At 38.0% G+C, this 20,382-nt stretch overlaps 1 protein-coding gene and 1 pseudogene across 1 annotated transcript; both read left to right on the top strand.

Moving 5' to 3' along the window:
• Nucleotides 1-1,122: 1,122 nt before the first annotated feature.
• Nucleotides 1,123-2,058, top strand: LOC101429433 (olfactory receptor 12D1-like). The gene has a single exon (XM_071211079.1). It carries the CDS (start codon nucleotides 1,123-1,125, stop codon nucleotides 2,056-2,058), a length of 936 nt encoding a protein of 311 aa, XP_071067180.1.
• Nucleotides 2,059-18,787: 16,729 nt separating this feature from the next.
• Nucleotides 18,788-19,713, top strand: LOC131275305 (olfactory receptor 12D2-like; annotated as a pseudogene).
• The last annotated feature ends 669 nt before the right edge of the window (nucleotides 19,714-20,382 follow it).

The raw sequence follows: 20,382 nt of genomic DNA, 5'->3' as shown, positions 1-20,382 counted from the left end.
AAAACATTTTTCAAATGAGAAGAGCTGAGAATTTATGTGGGCTTTGGAAGGACCTGATGTGAGGCATGCAGAATCCTAGGGTGAGGGAAGCCCCCGTGAATGTCAGTGCCCTGTTACTGAACCTACAGGAGAGGAAATTGTAGTTCACTTCAGGTAGATTATCCATCAATATCTGAAGAGAGAGTTTATTAAAGGCAAAATTAAAATGGGATTTAAGGAAACTGATCATAAAAGAAGATAGAATTTTGTGGGGGTTGAAGTCACATTTGGCTCAAGTCTGTATTGTGTGATCTAAGGGAGTAAATCCAGAATCCATGGGAGGAAGGATCTTCTTACCCAGGGATCCAGGGAAGCAGGAAATGAAGCAGAACCCAGGGCAACAGGAGAATGCCCATGCCATATCTTAGTCATCACAGAAGTAAATGGGGACCCTGTTTTGAGAAACTATTAAGCCCAGATTAGAGGAAGAAACTAAATTTATCAACAGATGTGTCAATGATAAAGTTTCAGATATCTTAATAATGCAGCCTCATTTCCTACCCTATTTAAGGCTCGGTGATGCTTGCAGGTATAAGATCATGAAGGGTTCATTCAGAAAGAGGACACCTCAGATCCTATTTGCATTATAAGATGAGGTAAAGCTATCAGTGTTTTAAAAGGGTTTTTAAAAAATTTCTTTGTAGACTTTGTGGTTGTAATTGCTTCAACACTGTCTATTTTCCTTAAGGGAAAATCCTTCAAGTGGCTTTTTCTTAGACCTCTTGATACCAAAGTGATAGAGTACTTTAAAATGCCACTCTGTAAAAGTGACATAGGAAGATTAAAAAAAAGAATGTAAGTGCTCAAAGACAAAAGTTTGTAGACTGACCATGAGGATACCTGAAAAACCAAAAATATAGTGAGAAATCTACTAAAAAATAAAGACCATTTGAATGCCTTTCCATGGGTAGCATTACTGATTAGCTAATGGCCCATGATCTGTAAAAGCTCTGTGTTTCAGGTCATTTAATATGACAGTGTTCTCCCTCAAAACACTTTTGCCTTAGAGAAAACAATCTGGCCTGGAAAGATTTGACTTTCTACAGTGACAGATTCCCAGTTATTTTATCTTTACTTCTAGCAATGCTAAATCAAACCTCAGTCAATGAGTTTTTCCTGCTGGGAGTGACAGACATCCATGAGCTGCAGCCTCTTCTTTTCATCCTTTTCCTCACCATCTACATCTGCAATGTTGCTGGGAATGGGGCTATCTTGATGATCATCATCTCTGACCCAAGGCTCCATTCTCCTATGTATTTCTTCCTGGGAAACCTCTCATGCCTAGATATCTGCTACTCCTCAGTGACACTGCCAAAGATGCTGGAGAACTTAGTGTCTTCATACAAAGCAATTTCTTTCTTAGGTTGCATAAGCCAGCTGCATTTCTTTCACTTTCTGGGCAGTACAGAGGCCTTACTATTGGGCGTGATGGCCTTGGACCGCTTTGTGGCTATCTGCAAACCACTTCGTTACACTGTCATCATGAATCATTGGCTCTGCATCCAGATGGCCAGCACAGTCTGGGTCATTGGTTTCTTCCATGCCCTACTGCACTCCATAATGACCTCTCGCTTGAACTTCTGTGGTTCCAACCATATCCATCACTTCTTCTGTGATATTAAGCCATTGCTGGAACTGGCCTGTGGGAATGTTGACCTCAACCAATGGCTGCTTAATACTGTCACAGGCACCATTGCTATGGGCCCATTCTTTCTGACACTTTTCTCCTATTTCTACATTCTTGCCTATCTCTTCTACAAGACTCATTCTTGCAGTGTGCTTCAGAAAGCACTTTCCACCTGTGCCTCCCACTTCATGGTTGTTATTCTTTTATATGTCCCTGTTCTCTTCACCTACATTTGTCCTGCTTCAGGCAGCTCCATGGACCAGGATGCAGTCATTGCCATCATGTACAGTGTGGTGACTCCTGTATTAAATCCACTGATCTATACCTTGAGGAACAGGGAGGTGAAGCAGGCTTTGAGTAGGGTGATCAGAAGGAAGCTCTCACATGAGTGAACATGTAGAACTCTACTGAGGCATAAATAAGCAGCCATGAGGTAATAGAAATGTCAATGTACATTGACTCTCAAATTGATGACAATATGTAGTCAAGATGGAATTGCATACAGAAAAGGTAAATGGGAATGTCTAGCATTTCTAGGTGTTATAAGGGAATGGTGAACAGATTGGACACTAGACATGGAACCATGATGCTAAATTGGCTTTTGTACTATCAGTGGATATAATTGTTTGTTATATAATCTAATGTGTTCTTCTGTGAAACCAGATGGACAAATATGACTAAGTGGTTAGTATTTAGAACCCTGGATTTGTGTTATCCCTTTTGTTTAACACATTTTAATGTGAGAATTGAAATTACAATATCCACTGTTATAATTAATATATTTTGTAAAATTTAACTTAGGGTAATGATAACTCAATTGAAAAAGCAAATGATAACCCACATAATAATTAAGAAGAATTTCTTAGAGACTTGTCATGGTTATTCTTCTCCATGCATGGAGATACATAAATATTTAAAGCCAATGATAAAAAGTAAGCACAAATTAAAAGAAATAAAGTAATTGATATTTCACCAGAGATATCTAAAAATCTATCTCTGGATAAAGAAATCAGCTGACTAAACTGTCATGATTATTGTGAAATATTATGAGTGTAGGCAGACTGAAAAAAAATTCCTTTCTATCTCCTTAGCATAATCTCTTCTCTCTCAGTCTTTGGTCAATGAAAATTATTTCCTACTTTTTGGTTTTGTTTCCATATTTCTATCCCTTTTGAAAGACTGTATTGTAATATGATGGAAAATATGTGAAATAATGAAGTCATCAAAACTGGTTTATTTTCCTTTCCTGGCACAAAAGTCATCCTACCTGAAAACTATGAAGTCATAGTTGCTGAGATATTTCTAGAGTTAAGAACCAAATGGTGTTATGTTCCTCATTTTTAAGATATAGAGGTGGCTGTAGGCCCTGGAGCGATGGGGAGGCCAGAATTTATATCTATTTATACAGAGGCACTCCAGCAAGGGTAAAAAAAGGAATTTTCAGCTGGTGTACTAGCTCTTCAAAGTTTCTACACTGATTTTTGCAGACCCAAATTTTACACTGTGGAAGGGGGAATATCCAGGTATTTCAAAGACTATTGGACACATGATCGGGTTGACACTGATACTCCAAAAACCAAAACATCAACATCTCTCCTGTTAGAGTGAAGTATATAAAGGTCATGTAATAAATGGACTCATGTAGTGCAGCCTGCCCAGGAATGGCGCCGCCCACACTTGCCGTGCTGCTGAAGACAATAGAAGCTGACAAAGAAACAAGACGTAGCAAATAGACACAGAGAACAGACAACCGGGAGGGGGGGGGCGGGGATTAAATAAATAAATAAACCTTTAAAAAAAAATGGAGTCATGTATAAATCTCTTGGTATAGCTGAAACATCCAATAATAATTTCCCTGGCTACTTGCTGCGTAATGGGGAATAACATACTACCAATTAAGGAGAAGCACTACATTAGATCCTAGGTGGTGGGAAATGAGCTTTGATACTGAGAAGAGCCATGGGGAAGCCTTTGAAAATCCCCATATACAGGAAATTAATTTAAAAAAACACATTCACACTCTAGAAGAGATTGCCATCATTAGTGCCACCCCTCAATAGCTAAAGACTGTTGGGCACTTACAGAAATCAGGTGACATTGGATGATGACTGCAGAATATCCAAAGCTCAACTGAGGAGAACTCCTTATCACAGCTGCCATACTAAACATGGCACCATGGCAAGAAAAGAATAACAAGACTTTAGATAAATGGTAAATGGCCACTGATTTGGTAAACTCATATTTGTTTCATAGTGGCAGTCAAAGAGGGGTGTATCAAGAAACTTAAGAAGAGGTTACAAGCTTCTTATGTCTTACCCTTAGAAATCCTAGAACATCACTTATGCTTCATTCCATTGGTCACAAAAGTCACTATTTCACTTACATTCAAGAAAAAGGAAACTCCAGAGCATCAAAAAAAAAAAAAAAAAGGGTGATATGGCTTATTGAGACCTTGTGAGATTAGCTACCACATGGACTTGTCAAAATGATGCTTCAACTGGAGACCAAACACTTATGTTTTTTCAATTTAGTTAAAAACATACATGGTGCATTCTAAGTAACTTAGACATATTAACTCATTTATGACATTTTTAAAACCCTTAACTTTATTTTATATATGAGTAAATAGGCAAATACAGAGGTTAAGTAATGCAGCCAATTTTACAGTCTCAAAGTTTCTAGAAATGTAGAAATTTTGAGACTCTAATTGGCAATGATGGACAATAAACCTACACAAGGTGGCTGAAGAGTTCTCCTTAAAAAACACATTAGCTTTCCCTCAGTTCTGAAAAGTTTTCAGCATTTATCTCCTTGAGTACAGTCTCAACCTCACTGTCCATGTTTCCTTCTTCTGGATCCTATTCCTTTTATATGTGTTGGGGGCCTCTCAAACTATTCCCAATGCCCCTTAACCATTCTTTCTTATTCTCAATCAATTGATTATCATGACTCACATTTTGACTTTTTTTTATCTCAGATGTGACTTCCGCTTTTGAATTAGTCTCCTTAGCTTGATTCAATCAGCAATTTGACTTATTCATCAAATTTTTTATTTCAACAACTGTACTACGCTTATAGAAGTTTGTCTTGGTTATTTTTGAAAATTACTTTATTTTCTTTAATGTCTTTTTCTTTCTTGTGGTTTCTAAATCCTCATTTTATTGCTTTAATAATTTTAACCAGTATGCTTGCGTTCAGATTCTTTTTTATCAAATACTAAAGATTCTAGTTTATGGTTATATATGACCATATAGAATCATGATGAATTTTTTCCCTGATATGCTTGCAATATTTATTGTGCACTAACTTTAACAGGAATTAATTTTTGTGGAAATCTATTGCAGACTGAATTGTCAAACTACCCTCCATTGTTATTTTATTTTTGGCTTTTATTGGCCATAGGCCAAACATGATTATATCAATAGCTATATGGAAAAAATTTGATGAAAATCAATATGTTTTTGTAAGAATTATATGAGATCCTTTATGAAAAGGATTCAGAACAAGTTCCACTTAAAAAATGACAGAATAAGGAATTCTGCAGAACCACTTCCAAATAAAAAAAAACCTACCTGAAGAAAACTATGCCAAAGAAAACATAATACTCTCTAGAAATGTTCTTAAAGACATACAGGAAATGAAGAAATATTCAGTCAGAACATCTACTGAAACATGGTAAGAACAACAAATTCGTTGGCCCACTCCTTTCTTCCTCCATCTTCATCCTCCCTCTCCTCCCAGCTCAAACTGATGGAAGCTCTGTTACATAAGTATGTGATGAAGAACACAGGCTCCCTGTCAACTCAGCTCCCAATCCAGGCTCTCTTAATCCACCCAAGATGAGTTCACAATAAACACACATCATCAGCTCCATGTCCACATTGAAGAGGCTAAATTCCTGGTGAGTGTGGCATGCAGGTTTAGAAACCCCAGGAAGAGAACTAAGAATAAGCACACTCCAAAAGATTCATATTGTAGCAGTCCCATGCTGAGAGAGAAGACAAGGGGCTACTGTCCCTCAGAGGGCCAAAAGTAGCAGGCCCGAGTTGTCAGAGTTGTCTCAGGGAGAAACTGTCCATAAGAAAGGGAACTCTGATGCTTTCCTCATAGATTCAACTTTGTTTGAAGGAGAATGTGGAAGGTTAAAGCCTAAGGGTGCTTTTGAAAACAAAGGTACTCTTCATGAAGAGAAATAAGCTATTCCATAGGATAGATAGTTCATCAGAGAGAACTAAAAAAATTATAGATATAAGAGGAAATTCTCAAGGTCAAACCAATCTCAGACACTGGCCTCAAATACTACCCATGACTGAATTTAACTGGACAACATAAGTATTTATGACCCAAGGCACTGAAAAAATCATAGAGCAATCAGCCATTTATTAGTAGAAACTAATAGGAGAGTTTTATACTAAATTAGCTAGACACCTTAAGAGAAAGATCAGGGAAAGGGAGAGTCAAAGAGAGCCATGTCAATACCATGAAGCTAGGAGGACCCAGGGCATCCCAAAGTCTGTCCCCTCAAGGAAGGGACACCAAAGTCTTCACATCTAGTGAAAAACAGACTTCACTAAAATAGCCTTATCAATTAAAAAAACTAATAAATAAGAAAGCAACAAAAGCAAGCACTGGAGAAAGAGAGAAAAGGTAAAGTTTATACTGAATTGCTACAACACACTACTGAAAAATTCCAGTTTTCAACCCAAAATTGCTGGACAGGTAAAGAAGCAGGAACATATGGCCCAAGTATAGAAAATAAGGTAGACAATAGACAACTGCCCGTGAAAGTGAATAGATGTCACTTTTTCATTGAGAAAGCTTCAAAACACCCATCAAAATGTTCAAAGAACTAAAAGTGTTGTAGCAGTTGTGAGAGGTTCAATTTTTTGCATATAGAAAGGCCAGGACTCAGGAATGATTTTGAGAAGGAAAAATGGTTTATTGATGGCCAGCCAGACTCAGGAGCTTTCTGTTGCAAACGGGAGCCCTGAACAAGAATTTTGAGTTCCTTTTATACAGATGAAGAGCTAAATCGTTCTTTGTTTCAGTACTCAATAGGCTTGAATTAGCATATATCTTCCACATCCTAGGCAAGCTTTTAGCATGGACTTAATACATTCTAGATAAGCTTTTAGCACATTTGGTTTGCATTTTCCCTGAATATTTAAAGTTTATAGAGTTTACATTGATAAGCTGTTTCCTGGGACTGGAGTCATTGCCATGGTCACCAAGGGCAGGGCTGCAGCCTCTCACCATCACACACCCACAGGTCAGGACAGACAGCTTAGGTTAAGGTTATCTCCGAAGAGACAAAGTACCTCCCACCCATAGCCCCATCAAAAGAAACCTTGGCCAAAAAGTAAAAGAAGATGAGACTACTACCTCACATAATAAATAATATCAATAAATAATAATATCAATTAAGAGATAAATATTATTAAAAAGGAAAAAAAAATAGGCATGCTGAATTTGAAAGGTGTAATGAATGGAATGAAATTTTCACTAGAGGAATTCAAAAGCAGATTTGAACATACATTTACAATGAGTATATTTGAAGACAGGTCAATTAAGATTTACAGTCTAAGGAAAAGAGAAAGCAGATTTGAACATACATTTACAATGATTATATTTGAAGACAGGTCAATTAAGATTTACAGTCTAAGGAAAAGAAAATGAAAAGAATGATGAAAGGACAGAGCCTCAGGTCTGTGGAACATCATCAAACATACCAACAAACACATAATGAGAGTCCCTGAATGAGAGCAGAGCCAAACAGGAGCTGAAAGAATACTTTTTAAAAAAACGGCTGAAAACTTCCTGCAGTTAGTGGAAAAACTGTAAATATTCTGAGAAGTCCAAGAGTTCTCAATTGGAAGAGATGAGATGTGGAAGCATTTTGGGGACTTGGAGTTGTCCTGGGTGGTGCTGCAGGGACAGTTACTGGGCATTGTATGTCCTCCCATGGCCCACTGGTTGAAACGTGGGAGAGTGTGGACTATGATGTGGACCATTGACCATGAGGTGCCGCAGTGCTCATAGATGAATTCACCAAATGCAATGAATGTCTCATGATGATGGAGGAGATTGTTGCTATGGGGGGAGGAGTGGGGTGAAGGGGATGGGGGGTATATGGGGACCTCATATTTTTTTAATGTAATATTAAAAAAAAAATAAAGACAAAAAAAGAGAGTTCTCAACTGGTGTAAATGCAAATTCCAAATAAGCTTCATTGAAAAGATGGCAGTGAGCAGAGAATAAAATAGAGCAAAGTTTCTAAGGCTAGAGCATGGCTGCTGGGGTTGAGAACAGTGAGGCTGGTGGAACTATTTCAGAGTGAAGGAGAGGCTAGTCAGAGGACAGGAGGTTACAGGTGATGGGCGTCCAGATTGTGTTTGGCTTTAGAAGCCATGGCAAAAAAAATTTGGATTCTGGGTGGAACCATTGCTGGCTTGTCAGGAAAGTGGCATGATCTGATTTATACTTTAAAGGATTACTCTAGGTATCGTGGTGGCAACAGCCTATAACAGGGAAGGATTAGTTCAATTTGGAGACAGTTGTATTCACTCCGGTGAGAGGCGATGGCTCACAGCAGGGAGACATCAGAGGGAGACATTATCAGTTGTTGTATTGTTGTAGAAGTTGAGAGAGGTTCAATTATTTGCGTATTGAAAGGTGGGGACTCAGAAATGATTTTGAGAAGGAAAAATGATTTATTGATGGCCCACCAGACTGGGGAGCTTTCTGTTTCAAACCGAGCCTCAAACAAGATTTTCAAGTTCCTTTTATACAGGGTAAGGGCTAAATTGTTCTTTGTTTCAGTGCTCAATAGGCTTGAATTAGCATATATCTTCCACATCTTAGGTAAGCTTTTATCATGGATTTCATACATTCTAGATAAGCTTTTAGCACATTTGTTTTGCATTTTCCTTGAATATTTAAAGTTTATAGAATTTGCATTGCTTAACTGTTTCCTGGGACTGGAGTCGTTGCCATGCTTACTAAGGGCAGGAATGCAGCCTCTTACTGTCCCACAACCACAAGTCACAGACATCTTAGGTTATCTACAAAGAGATGAAGAGCTTCCCACCCATAGTCCACATCAGTATTCTGGATATTTAGGTGATGAATCATCTCCTCGTGACTCCTATGGGAAGTGTGAGAGAAAAACCCATGCTTTTGAGTGAGGGATGCAACTGCAATTTTGAAGAAGGATGTCAGGTTTCCTTGCTGACATAACAGGTTACCTCAAATTTAGTGGCTTAAAACAATACAAAGTTACTATCTTACAGTACTGACATCCAACATTAGTCTCCAGGGGCTAAAATCAAAGTGTTGGAAGCTCCTTTTCTTCTGGAGGCTCTAGGGGAGTGTAAGTTTCCTGCTCATTTGTGTTATTGTTCAGATTCAGTTCATTGTGGTTGTAAAACCGAGGCCCCCACTTTCTCAGTGCCAATGTACTGAAGGCCATAAGCTTCTAGAAGCAATCCTATGCTAGAAGCCCTCGTCATCCATGCCCCAAAAGCCACAAACAGTAGGCTGTGTCCTTCTCACATTTCCTCTCTTGGACTGCATTGTGACAGGTTCTCCACTTTTGAGGACTATTTGGATCCACCCACATAATTTGGGAAAATCCACCATCTCAAGATGCATGCTCTAATCACACATGGAAACACAGTTTTCAATGTAAGGTGACATATTTGCAGGTTCTGGGGATCAGGACGTCATCATTCCTGTGGGCCCAATAATTTTACCGCCAAAGGAAGTCTCTTCATGGAGCAGTTCTCTCAGGGGAATGCTAAGAGTAAATTCTTAATCAGATTAAATTATATATCCAAGTGGAGTAAGCACCTGGCACACAAGTCTGAACTGAGGAGGAGAGTCTGTGCTGGGAGACGGCACCTTTGGAGGAAACATAGACAAGGGACTGAGCGGGCAGCCTCATGTACAGCAGGTTAGAGAAATCACCAGGAATGACGTTTTGATTTTAAACATTCACATTTGTTTGTGTTTAGATGGTACTGGGAATTGAATTTGGTGATGTAGGCTATGGGTGGGGGGCTGTTCATATTTTCATAGATAACCTGAGAGGTATGTTTTCTGAACAGTGCATTTGGGACAGTGAGAACTGCAGCCCTGCCCTTGGTAACCATGACAACTCCAGTCCCCGGGGAAACAGTATATAAATGCAAACTCTATAAACTTTAAATATGCAAACCAAATGTGCTAAAAGCTTATCTAGAATGTATGAAGTCATGCTTAAAGCTTACCTAGGATGTGGAAGATATATGCTAATTCAAACCTATTGAGCACTGAAACAAAGAACCATTTGGCCCTTCCTCTGTGTAAGAGGAGCTCAAAAATTTTGTTCGGGCTTGACTTAGATTTAAGAATGAAAAGCTCTGAGCTCTACCAGTCATAAAGAAATCGTTTTTCTTTCCCAAAATTATTCCCCAGTCCTGGCCTTTCTGTACACAAATAATTGAACCTCTCTCGACTTCTACAACATTAGGAAATAGTACACAGGATGCAAAGGCCTAACACTGAGCTACATCTGCTCCCCTCACTCTAAGTTTTAAGGTCCATGTCTCCTTGGTTCACTTAAAAATTTATTTATTACATCCTTACTCTTTTTTCCTATTGATTATATTACTTACTGAAAATAGGGAGCAAATAACCCAATTATGTGGATTTGGGTAGTCAAAAGTTTCATTTTAGACATTTCAATTTAGTGAGTGTATAGGTGGGTCACATTATAGAATTGACTTCTATTTAAGCACTTTGTCATATATTTATAAGCCATTTGAATATTCTCTTTTGAAACATGTCTGGTCAAGCATTTTGCTCATTTTTCTACTAGGCTACTCCTTTAGTGCATTTGGGTGCTATGAATCTTTAGTGCATTTGGGTGCTACATTCTCTGCCAGCCTGATAGATGGCAAATATATTCTCCCACTCCTAGGCTGGCTTTTTAATTCCTTGATAGTGCTTTGAAATATGGAAATTCACATGGATTCTTTCAAATTTTTTTAATCCTGAAACTTATCCAAATGAGGTTATTAAGTTTTAAGAATTAAAGATGAACAAACTTTTTTAAGAAATTAAGTAACAGAATTATATGTGGCATTTTGCCTCATTAAAACTACTTCAAGTATAAACACACTGAATATATAAAATTTTCTGACATTATTATGGGAATTAGAAAAAAATCATTGAATTTATTTCAGTTTAGCACACGGTTATAAATTTTTAATTTCCATGAACACTATCATCCGTGTCAAAAGAAATTGTCTATTTGTGGACTCCACAAGAGATCTAACAGCTATCAGTTCTGGAGGAAATCTGTTGGTAAGTTTGTTGCTAGTAAAGTCTTGAAGCAAATGAAGAACCATTAAATAGAAACACTAATAAAAAGCAAAAATTACATGAAAAATCCCCCAAAATCAACAAACTATTTGGAAAGTATAAAATTGAATAGATGAATTATTTATGACTCTAATTATATGATCCAGGATCAGTTTATATTTTAGTTCAGTTAAAGGATAAAAGGATAATTATTAAATAAGTTACTTTATTGCACTGGTTGTTAAGTATTCCTCATGACATATCTGGATGTGTAACATCAGAAATATTTGCTTCAGGTGGTTGCTCCAGAGATATAACCACGGTGATATCAATTAGTATTCTAAATCTTGTTTTGAGAGTTTCCAAACTTCTCCACTGGTATACAGGCAAATCCAATCACACTGAAGAGCAGGGCAACAATTACACCTTTAAAAAAATTTAGTTCAGGATACAATAGAACTTCTTTATTATCTCCCTCTGTCTGCATACAGACTTCTTTCACTCCTTTCCTTTATCTTCAAGCATTCTAGCTTTACCCCAGCGTCACAATTTTAACCCACTGCCTTCTGTTAGATCATTCCTTTGGGGGGGGGTAGTCATTTTTAACAATGAAATTCCTAAGGAAATGACCCATCAAACCTCCTCAAGGCATTTTTACAGAAGATGAATAAATTTCAGACCAACTTACAAGATATTAAGACTAAAAAGAAAGTCATGTTAATTAAAATACACTGTTACTGGCACAAAAACAGAAGAGTTACTGGAGCAAAATAGAAAGTGGTGGAACAGATAGTGTATTTCAGAGGAGTTGGAACATTTAAGAATGGCATCACACATCTGTGAAGAAAGAAAAGCTAGTGTAACTCTGCACAAAGTAGAGCCAATTCTGGCTGATTATCTCCCAGCATACATAAGTGAAAGGACTAGACCGGTAAACAGCAAATCTAACTCTCAAAAGGTAAAAAGCAGGGCCAGCTCCATAATTTATGGGAATTGGTGCAAAATAAAAGGGAATTCTTTGGTCAAGTATTAAGAAGTATTGTGGGAAACTGGCTTACTTATTTGTTGCTTCCTGTTATTGTAGATGATGTTGCAATGGCTTCCTGTTATTATAAATGTTACCTTATTGTAAATGTTGCAGTTGTTTCCTGTTACTGTAAATGTTGCAGTTGCTTCCTGTTATTGTAAATGTTGCATTTCTGATAACAAACAGCTGCTCATTAGTTTCTAAATAAATATGATGTGGAAACTAGGGTTCAGGTTCTCAGTTCCAGAAGCTATGTGTCCCCTGGTCCCATCTTTACCTCCTCTTTTGTGTCTTTCTCTCTGTCCTTTATTTTGTAAAGATCTGCATTGCTGTCCCTTTGAGGCAACGGACTGCTGACTTAGCATAGTAAAGAAGTGTATTAAGATGGTGACAGCAAAGTATTAAACCAGAAACGTGGGGCCATCTTAGCACAGAGCCCTATGTGACTGTGTAGGTTTCAAGTCCATGAAGCTAAACTTGCTAATACAAGAAAATTTAAGATATTATCATTATGACTAAAGGAGGGTAATTAATTCATAAACAAGACCCTAGAATGACCAAACATAAAGAGGAAAATTGCTGTTCATGACCTCATCAAAATAATAGACTATTAGTTTACAAATGAAACTGTTGAAAAAATTAATATGGTAACATTTCAAAAAACATAGAGATGCAATGGCAGTTCTCTCTAGAACTAGAGAGCCTCAGACCTATTCTTAATTCCAGAATTAATCTCAAGAAACTGAGACATTTACTTAACTCCCCTAACCCTCAGTTTTCTTATATTAAAATGGTAATCGTGTCAGGGCTTTCTTTGTAGGGTTTTTGTGATCAATTAAGTGAACTAATAGGCATGAACAAAGAACAATAACTTACAAAAAAAAAACAGTAAATATTTGTTTTTATCATATTTACAAAATATTAAAAATGGTAATATTAATATGATGGCTATAAACTGAACTCTCCTTCAAAACAATAAAAATGAAAGCAATACAAAGAGGGAAAAAGAACTCTGCATTTATAACACTTACTAGAAAGTTTGTCTAGATGGCAATATTACATAGCAATGACCTTTGGATGAAAAAGATAGTATTTTCTTACCTAAAGGATACAGTCAGATTTGGGGATATGTACTGGCTATTTCCCCACAGAGAAACGTCATCTTTTATATCACAAAATTAAAAGAAATATTAGTACCATAGTTCCATAGTAAAGAGTCAGGTTTAGCAGAGACTAAAAGCAATCCTACTTCTCTTGATTGTTATTGAGCAATAAGCTTGCTGCCTGATGTGCACAGAAGCTAATATTATGACACCAGGATTCTGAAAAAAGAAAATTTGATTGCAAGGTTGAACAGCCAGGACACAGAAGGCAAGCTCAAATCTGGTTCCTCAATCTGATAATTTCTCTCTCTCTCTCTTTTTTAAATGTTACATTAAAAAAAATTATGAGGTCGCCATATACCCCTCAACCCCTCACCCCACTCCTCCCACATCAACAACCTCTTTCATCATCATGGCACATTCAGTGGATTTGGTGAATACATTTCGGAGCACTGCTGCACCACATGGATAATGCTTTACATTGTAGTTTACACTCTGCACCAGTCCACCCAGTGGGCCATGACAGGACATACAATGTCCAGCATCTATCCCTGCAGTAAAACACAGGACAACGCCAAGTCCTGAAAATGCCCCCACATCATATCATTATCTCTTCTTCCCTCTCCCTACGCTCAGCATTTACTGTGGCCACTTTCTCCACATCAGTGCTACAATTTCTTCCATTACTAATCACAATATTTCCATAGTAGGATATCAGTAAGTCCACTCTAAAACATACTCTATTCCTCCACTGTGTGGACCCTGGGATGGTTATGTCTGCTCCACCTCTAAATGGAGAGAGAGTTTAGATTCCTCATGGATAATGGATGCAGTTCTCTTGCTTTCAGTTGTAGGCACTCTTGGCTCCCTGGTGTGGTGACTGACCTTCTTCAACTCCTTGTTAGCTGGCCAGGGTAAGTCCAATGAACCAGAGGGTAGGAGTTTTAAGTCTGCGGAGGCTCAGGACCTGGCTGTCACATGGACAGTCCAGAGATTCAGGTCTCCTGAGTATACACCAATCCCAGTTCCAAGCACAGGTTCAGTAAAAGTGACAGAAGAAGCATGTGTAGAAAGGTCACATTTGAGTCCAACTCCATCACACTCAGGAGCACAAATTCCAAAGTAGGGCCAACTGATACGGCATTGAACTCCAGAGCCATCAGCCATGACCATAGAACCTGTGGGTCTCTGTAGCTCTCAAGGAGAACCAGTACCTGGGATTGTATCTACTTTGGCTGTCTCTGGAACCCTGCTGAGGTATGCATAAGCGAGATCCCTCTGATGACCTCCCGACTATTTTTGGAGACTCATAGCCATATAAATTCATCTGTCATTTCCATTTCCCCCTTTTATTCAAGGACAAAAGGCAGTTTTTAACACCTGTCTGTAAGATAATTTAGAAGACTTCTATGGCATTGGAACAAAGGGAAGTGGGGGCAGTGTTGGGGACTTGGGATGGCTGTTTTTTTGTTGTTTGTTTGTTTTTTGTTTTCATCTTTTTGTCTTTATTTAGTTTTTAATATTACATTAAAAAAATATGAGGTCCCCATATACCCCGACCCCTCTCACCCCACTCCTCCCCCCAGAACAACAATCTCCTCCAACATCATGAGACATTCATTGCATTTGGTGAAAAATCTCTGAGTACTGCACCACCTCATGGTCAATGGTCCACACCACAGCCCACACTCTCCCACATTCCACCCAGTGGGCCATGGGAGGACATACAATGTCTGGTAACTGTCTCTGCAGCACCACCCAGGACAACTCCAAGTCCCCAAAACACCCCAACATCTCATCTCTTCCTCCCATTCCCATCCCCAGCAGCCATCATGACCACTTTCCCTACACCAATGCCACACTTTCTTTGATTACTAATCACAAAAGTTCATGAATAGAATATCAGTAAGTCCACTCTAATATATACTCTATTCCTCCTTCCTGTGGGCCTTGGATTGGTTATGTCCACCCCACATCTTTATAAAGAGGGGGCTTAGATTCCACATGGATGCTGGATGCAATCCTCCTGCTCTCAGTTGTAGGCACTCTTGGCTCCATTGTGTGGTGGTTGACCTTCTTCATCTCCATGTTAGCTAAGTGGGTAAGTCCAATAAACCAGAGCATAGGAGTTGAAGTCTGTTGAGACTCAAGGCCTGGCTATCACATGGTCAGTCCAAAAATTCAGGTCCCCTGGGTATATATTAAACCCCAGCACCAACTACAGTTCTTGTAAAAGTAACAGGAGAGGCTTGTGAACAAAGATCACGTCTGAGTCCAGCTCCATCAAACAGAAACACAAACTCCAAAGTAGGGCCAACTGACATGGCACTGAACTCCATCTGCCATGACCATAGAACCTGTGGGTCTCCGTAGCCCTCAGAAGAACCAATACCGGGGGTTGTATCTACTTTATCTGTCTCTGGGACTCTGCTGAGGTGTGCATAAGGGCAAGCCCTCTGATAACCTCCCAGCTCTTTTTGGAGACTCATAGCCATATAAACTCATTTGTCCTTTCCAGTTCCCCCTTTTATTCAGGTCAAAAAGCCTTTTTAACTCCTGGTATTATATGTAGATTGTGATATTCTGCTGGTCTGAGTTGACCCTTTTATTCAAGATCTTTTTCTAGTTACATCATCAACTCATACTTGGTAATAATCCCTTGGCACCAGGGAGGCTCATCCCCGGTAGTCATGTCCCACACTGGGAGGAAGGCAATGCATTTACATGGGATGGCCGGTTTTGATATGTTGCTCATTGTATTGTCTGTATGTGGTGGTAATACGCCTGTGCACCAGATCTTCCTTGTTGAGGGACCCATTGCTTTTTGTATTCCTCTGATGACTCCTCACCTTCCTAATCTTCATTCCAAGGAAGGTGAGTTCTGCTACTGCTGTCTAAAAGTTGACCTAAAAGACAAAAGTCAGTGTTTTCTGTGCAGGTTCAGATTTTATGACCTACAGTAAAACAAGCTCAGAAGAAAAGGTTATGGGACCATAAAGCATCACTCCAACTAGTTTTGACCTGCCCATGATTTCAAGTCCTCTTTCTCTTGTTTCCACAGAACTAGAGTAATAAAAAAAGAGAAAATATATTAAATATAATTATATTCTTGCATTAATCAATAGGATGTGACTGGACCACATTCCCTGACACTATTTGCCATTTTTTTTCCACTTCATAAACCACAGAGTATTTTCTAAGGGAGTCCCCAAATGAGAAATCTAATCCAAACCTCTGTGCCAGGAAATATGAGGAATATCAACTATGGAAACATATCAGACAACTGAAGTTTGTGTTGCTGTCCATGGCTCTGAAATAAAGGGCAAAGCATTCTAAGGGAAAAAGAGAAAAAGAAGGGATAATGGAATTAAAGATAGGAATTCCACAAAGCTGTTTCTCCATATTGCGGGGAGGGGGAGGGCGAGCTTACCCTATTTATCCTTACAACAGTTCTTCTCAGCACCCAGAGGACCTATTCTCTCTGGATTTTCATAGCTAGAGAACTTTGGCTCAAAAAGGCATGTTGAATTTCAGAAAGTTAGGCAGACGTCTTGGAAGATGTAGAACCTAACCTGGGATCACAACATGGATCATCCCTTCAAATATTTTTCTATTATTTATAATCACTGGGAGTATAAACCTATACAGCATCCTTGCCTGCTTATCAGAACAATCATTCAGGTAAGAATGAAAAAGGAGACAGACTGGTAAGTTGCCCATATATACTATCTGTTAGTGAATCATGTGTCTTCTTGCTATTATTAAAGTGAAAAGCCCAGGATTTAAAACAAATTTCTTACTTTACAGTAAGGCACACCTTATGTTGTGGGTAACGAAGCCAATTTACTTCCCACATTTTTATTGCTATATCTTATTTTCAATTCAACATCCTAGTTTTACAGACATTCTCGAAGCATATGTATAAACTCCACATATTAAAAACTGCATGAAAATCATTAAGAATTGAGTTTAATTTCTAATTTTATTTAAGTATCAAGAAAGTATTATTCCTAAATGGATTTTTCATACAATTCTGTTCTGTGGGTCAGAAAATTAGTAATGTTGTTTGGCATATCATGTGTATTTTACCAGGATGGTAAAATTCCTTAAGTACAAAAATTATATATGGCAATGAAAAAGTTATTGGGATGTTTTGAAAGTGACCTCAATGGAAGTATAGTAGAGGTGAGAACATTTCTCAAACTTTTTTCCACCTATAAAATCTAGAATCCCATCTACTTCCGAAATCTGCTCCCCAGGGCACTCACTGTTTTACTCTAGCCATTTCAAATCATTTTCTTCTTCTTTCATTGTTTTCTCAAACTCTATTATAGAAAACTCCCCAGTCAGCATCTCATTCAGTTTTCAATTAAATTTTTATTCTTTCATCAGTGTTTCCCACACCTGAAAATGTTTCTTACAATCTTCCTTCTTTCTTATCAATTACAGGAACTAATCCACTACATATGAAAAAGAAAGGACCAAAAAGAGAAACTATAATGCAAAGTATTCCTATTTTTGTCCAAGTAAATAAAGGAGATAATATCAGGCTCTTTGCAAATAATGAAGGAAATAAGATTCAAAAGTTTTTCTGCCTGTCTGTAAACGACCCAATTTTAGTCAAATATTAAACTTTATTACAATGAACATATTTACAAATCCTCAAGATTTAATATCACTAAAGAAAACATTATTACAAAAGCATGAATGAAATGAAAATTAAGGAATTCTTTTTGTAGGAAGCATGAGTTTTATTGATGGGAAAAACAGAGCATAAAGACAAAGCATATTTTTCAAATGAGAAGAGCTGAAACTTATGGTGATCTCAGAAGAAACTGAAAGGAAGTAGATATTTTACTGAAGTTATGGAAGCCAATGTGATGGCCAGTGTCATATTAAAGGAACTAAGATGAAGAAGGAACATCTCTCTTAAAGTAGATTATTCCTTAATATTTGAAGAGTGAGTTTATTTAATAGATAATTAAAACAGGAATTAAGGAAATTTATCATACAAGAAGATAAGATTTCAAGGGGTTGATGTCACAGATAACTCAAGAAGTCAGTATTGTGTGATCTAAGAAAGGAATTCCTGGTATCATTGGAGGCAGGAATCTTCAGGGTTATCAGGAAGAAGTCACCTCTAGCCCTGTTTCCATTCTAAGATAAGGAAAAGCTATGATTACCATTTAAATGGTTTTGTTCACATCTTTAAAGATCAGGTAGTTATAATTGGTTTATCCCAGTCTACTTCCTTAAGATAAAATCCTTAGGTGGTCTTTTCTTGAGCCTTTTTGATGTAGTGTGGTGGAGTAGATAAAAATGTCACCCTGTTAAGACACTTAGGAAGAGGACAGGGAAGTTGTATCAAAATGAAAATGTTCACAGACATGATAGGCTGAAAACATGGATCTCTGAGAAAATATAAATTAGAAAGCTAACATGAAAAAATTGACTAAATCTCAGTTTATATATAACCTTAATGTCTAACAGACTAATGGTCCATGATCTATAAAAGCTCTGTGTTTTCTGTCATTTAAAACAATCTTGCTCTCCCAAAAGCATTTTTGTTTTGGAAAAAACCTGGGCTGGAAGGAATTGACCCTAAAGAGTGAATGTTTCCCAGACCTTATTTTGTCTTTTCTTCCAGTGATGCTAAATCAAACCTCAGTCAGTGAGTTTTTCCTCCTGGGACTGACAGACATCCAAAAACTGCAGCCTCTTCTCTTTGTCCTTTTCCTCATCATCTACATTGGCAGCTTGGCTGGGAATGGGGCCATCCTGATGATCATCATCTCTGACCCAAGACTCCACTCTCCAATGTACTTCTTCCTGGGAAACCTCTCATGCCTAGATATCTGCTACTCCACGGTGACACTGCCGAAGATGCTGGAAAACTTAGTCTCTTCACAAAAAGCAATTTCCTTCTTGGGATGCATGAGCCAACTGCATTTCTTCCACTCACTGGGCAGCACGGAAGCCTTGCTGTTGGGTGTGATGGCCTTGGACCATTCTGTGGCGATCTGCAAACCACTTCATTACACCATCATCATGAATCATCACTTCTGCATCCAGATAACCAGTGCAGTCTGGGTCATTGGTTTCTTCCATGCCCTGCTGCACTCCATAATGACCTCTCGCTTGAATATCTGTGGATCCAACCATATCCATCACTTCTTCTGTGATGTTAAGCCACTGCTGGAACTGGCCTGTGGAATGTTGACCTCAACCAGTGGTTGATTAATATTGTCACAGGGACCATTGCCATGGGCCCCTTCTTTCTGACACTTTTCTCCTATTTCTACATTCTTACCTATCTCTTCTCCAAGACTCATTCTTGCAGAATGCTTCAGAAAGCACTGTCCACCTGTGCCTCTCACTTCATGGTAGTTTCTCTTTTCTTTTTTCCTGTTCTTTTCACCTACATTCGTCCTGTTTCAGGCAGCTCCATGGAACAGGATGTGGTTATTGCTATCATGTACAGTGTGATCACTCCTGTACTAAATCCACTGATCTATACCTTGAGGAACAGGGAGGTGAAGCAGGCTTTGAGTAGGGTGATCAGAAGGAAGTTCTGACTTGAGTAAACTTAGAGAACTCTTCTGAGGCATATATGAGCAATGATGAGAAAGTGGAAATAAAAATGTATACCTTACCTCAAATGATTTATAATACATAGGAATTGGGTACATAAAGATAAATGGGAATGACTAGTCTAACAGTATTAAGCAGTACATTCCTAGGTAACATAAGAGAAATTCAAGCAGATGGATACTAGTCATGGTATCCTAATGCAAAACTGTTTTAGGATACCAGTTGTTATAATGGATTTATTAAATGTTCTAATTTATTCTTACATGAAATCAGATGTAGAAATAAGCCTGCACTATTCATTTGGATAGAATTAGTCTTGTTTGGATGTGTGATCCCTCTTGGGTAATTATTTTAATGTGACCAATAAAATGACTATTATTATTATTGTTAATATTATTATATTTTAGTACCTGTATAGCAGCCATACATACTCAATTATAAATGTAAATGCGAAATCACACAGAAGTTAAGGAGAATTTTTAAAAAGTATGTCAGGATTTTTTGTTCTCCAATCAGGGAAGCAGGCAAGTAATTAAGCCAAAGAAATTACAATCACTAATTAAGAGAAATAAAATAACACATGATTCACCAAAATCAGGGGTTCTTAACCTTTTTTTCCCAAACCCTTTGCCAATCAATTGAAATTTAAGAGC

Source organism: Dasypus novemcinctus, chromosome 22, assembly GCF_030445035.2.
Source record: "Dasypus novemcinctus isolate mDasNov1 chromosome 22, mDasNov1.1.hap2, whole genome shotgun sequence".
Classification (NCBI taxonomy): Eukaryota; Metazoa; Chordata; class Mammalia; order Cingulata; family Dasypodidae; genus Dasypus; species Dasypus novemcinctus.
Note: the sequence above shows the minus strand (reverse complement) of the source record. Positions and strands in the feature narration are given on the sequence as shown.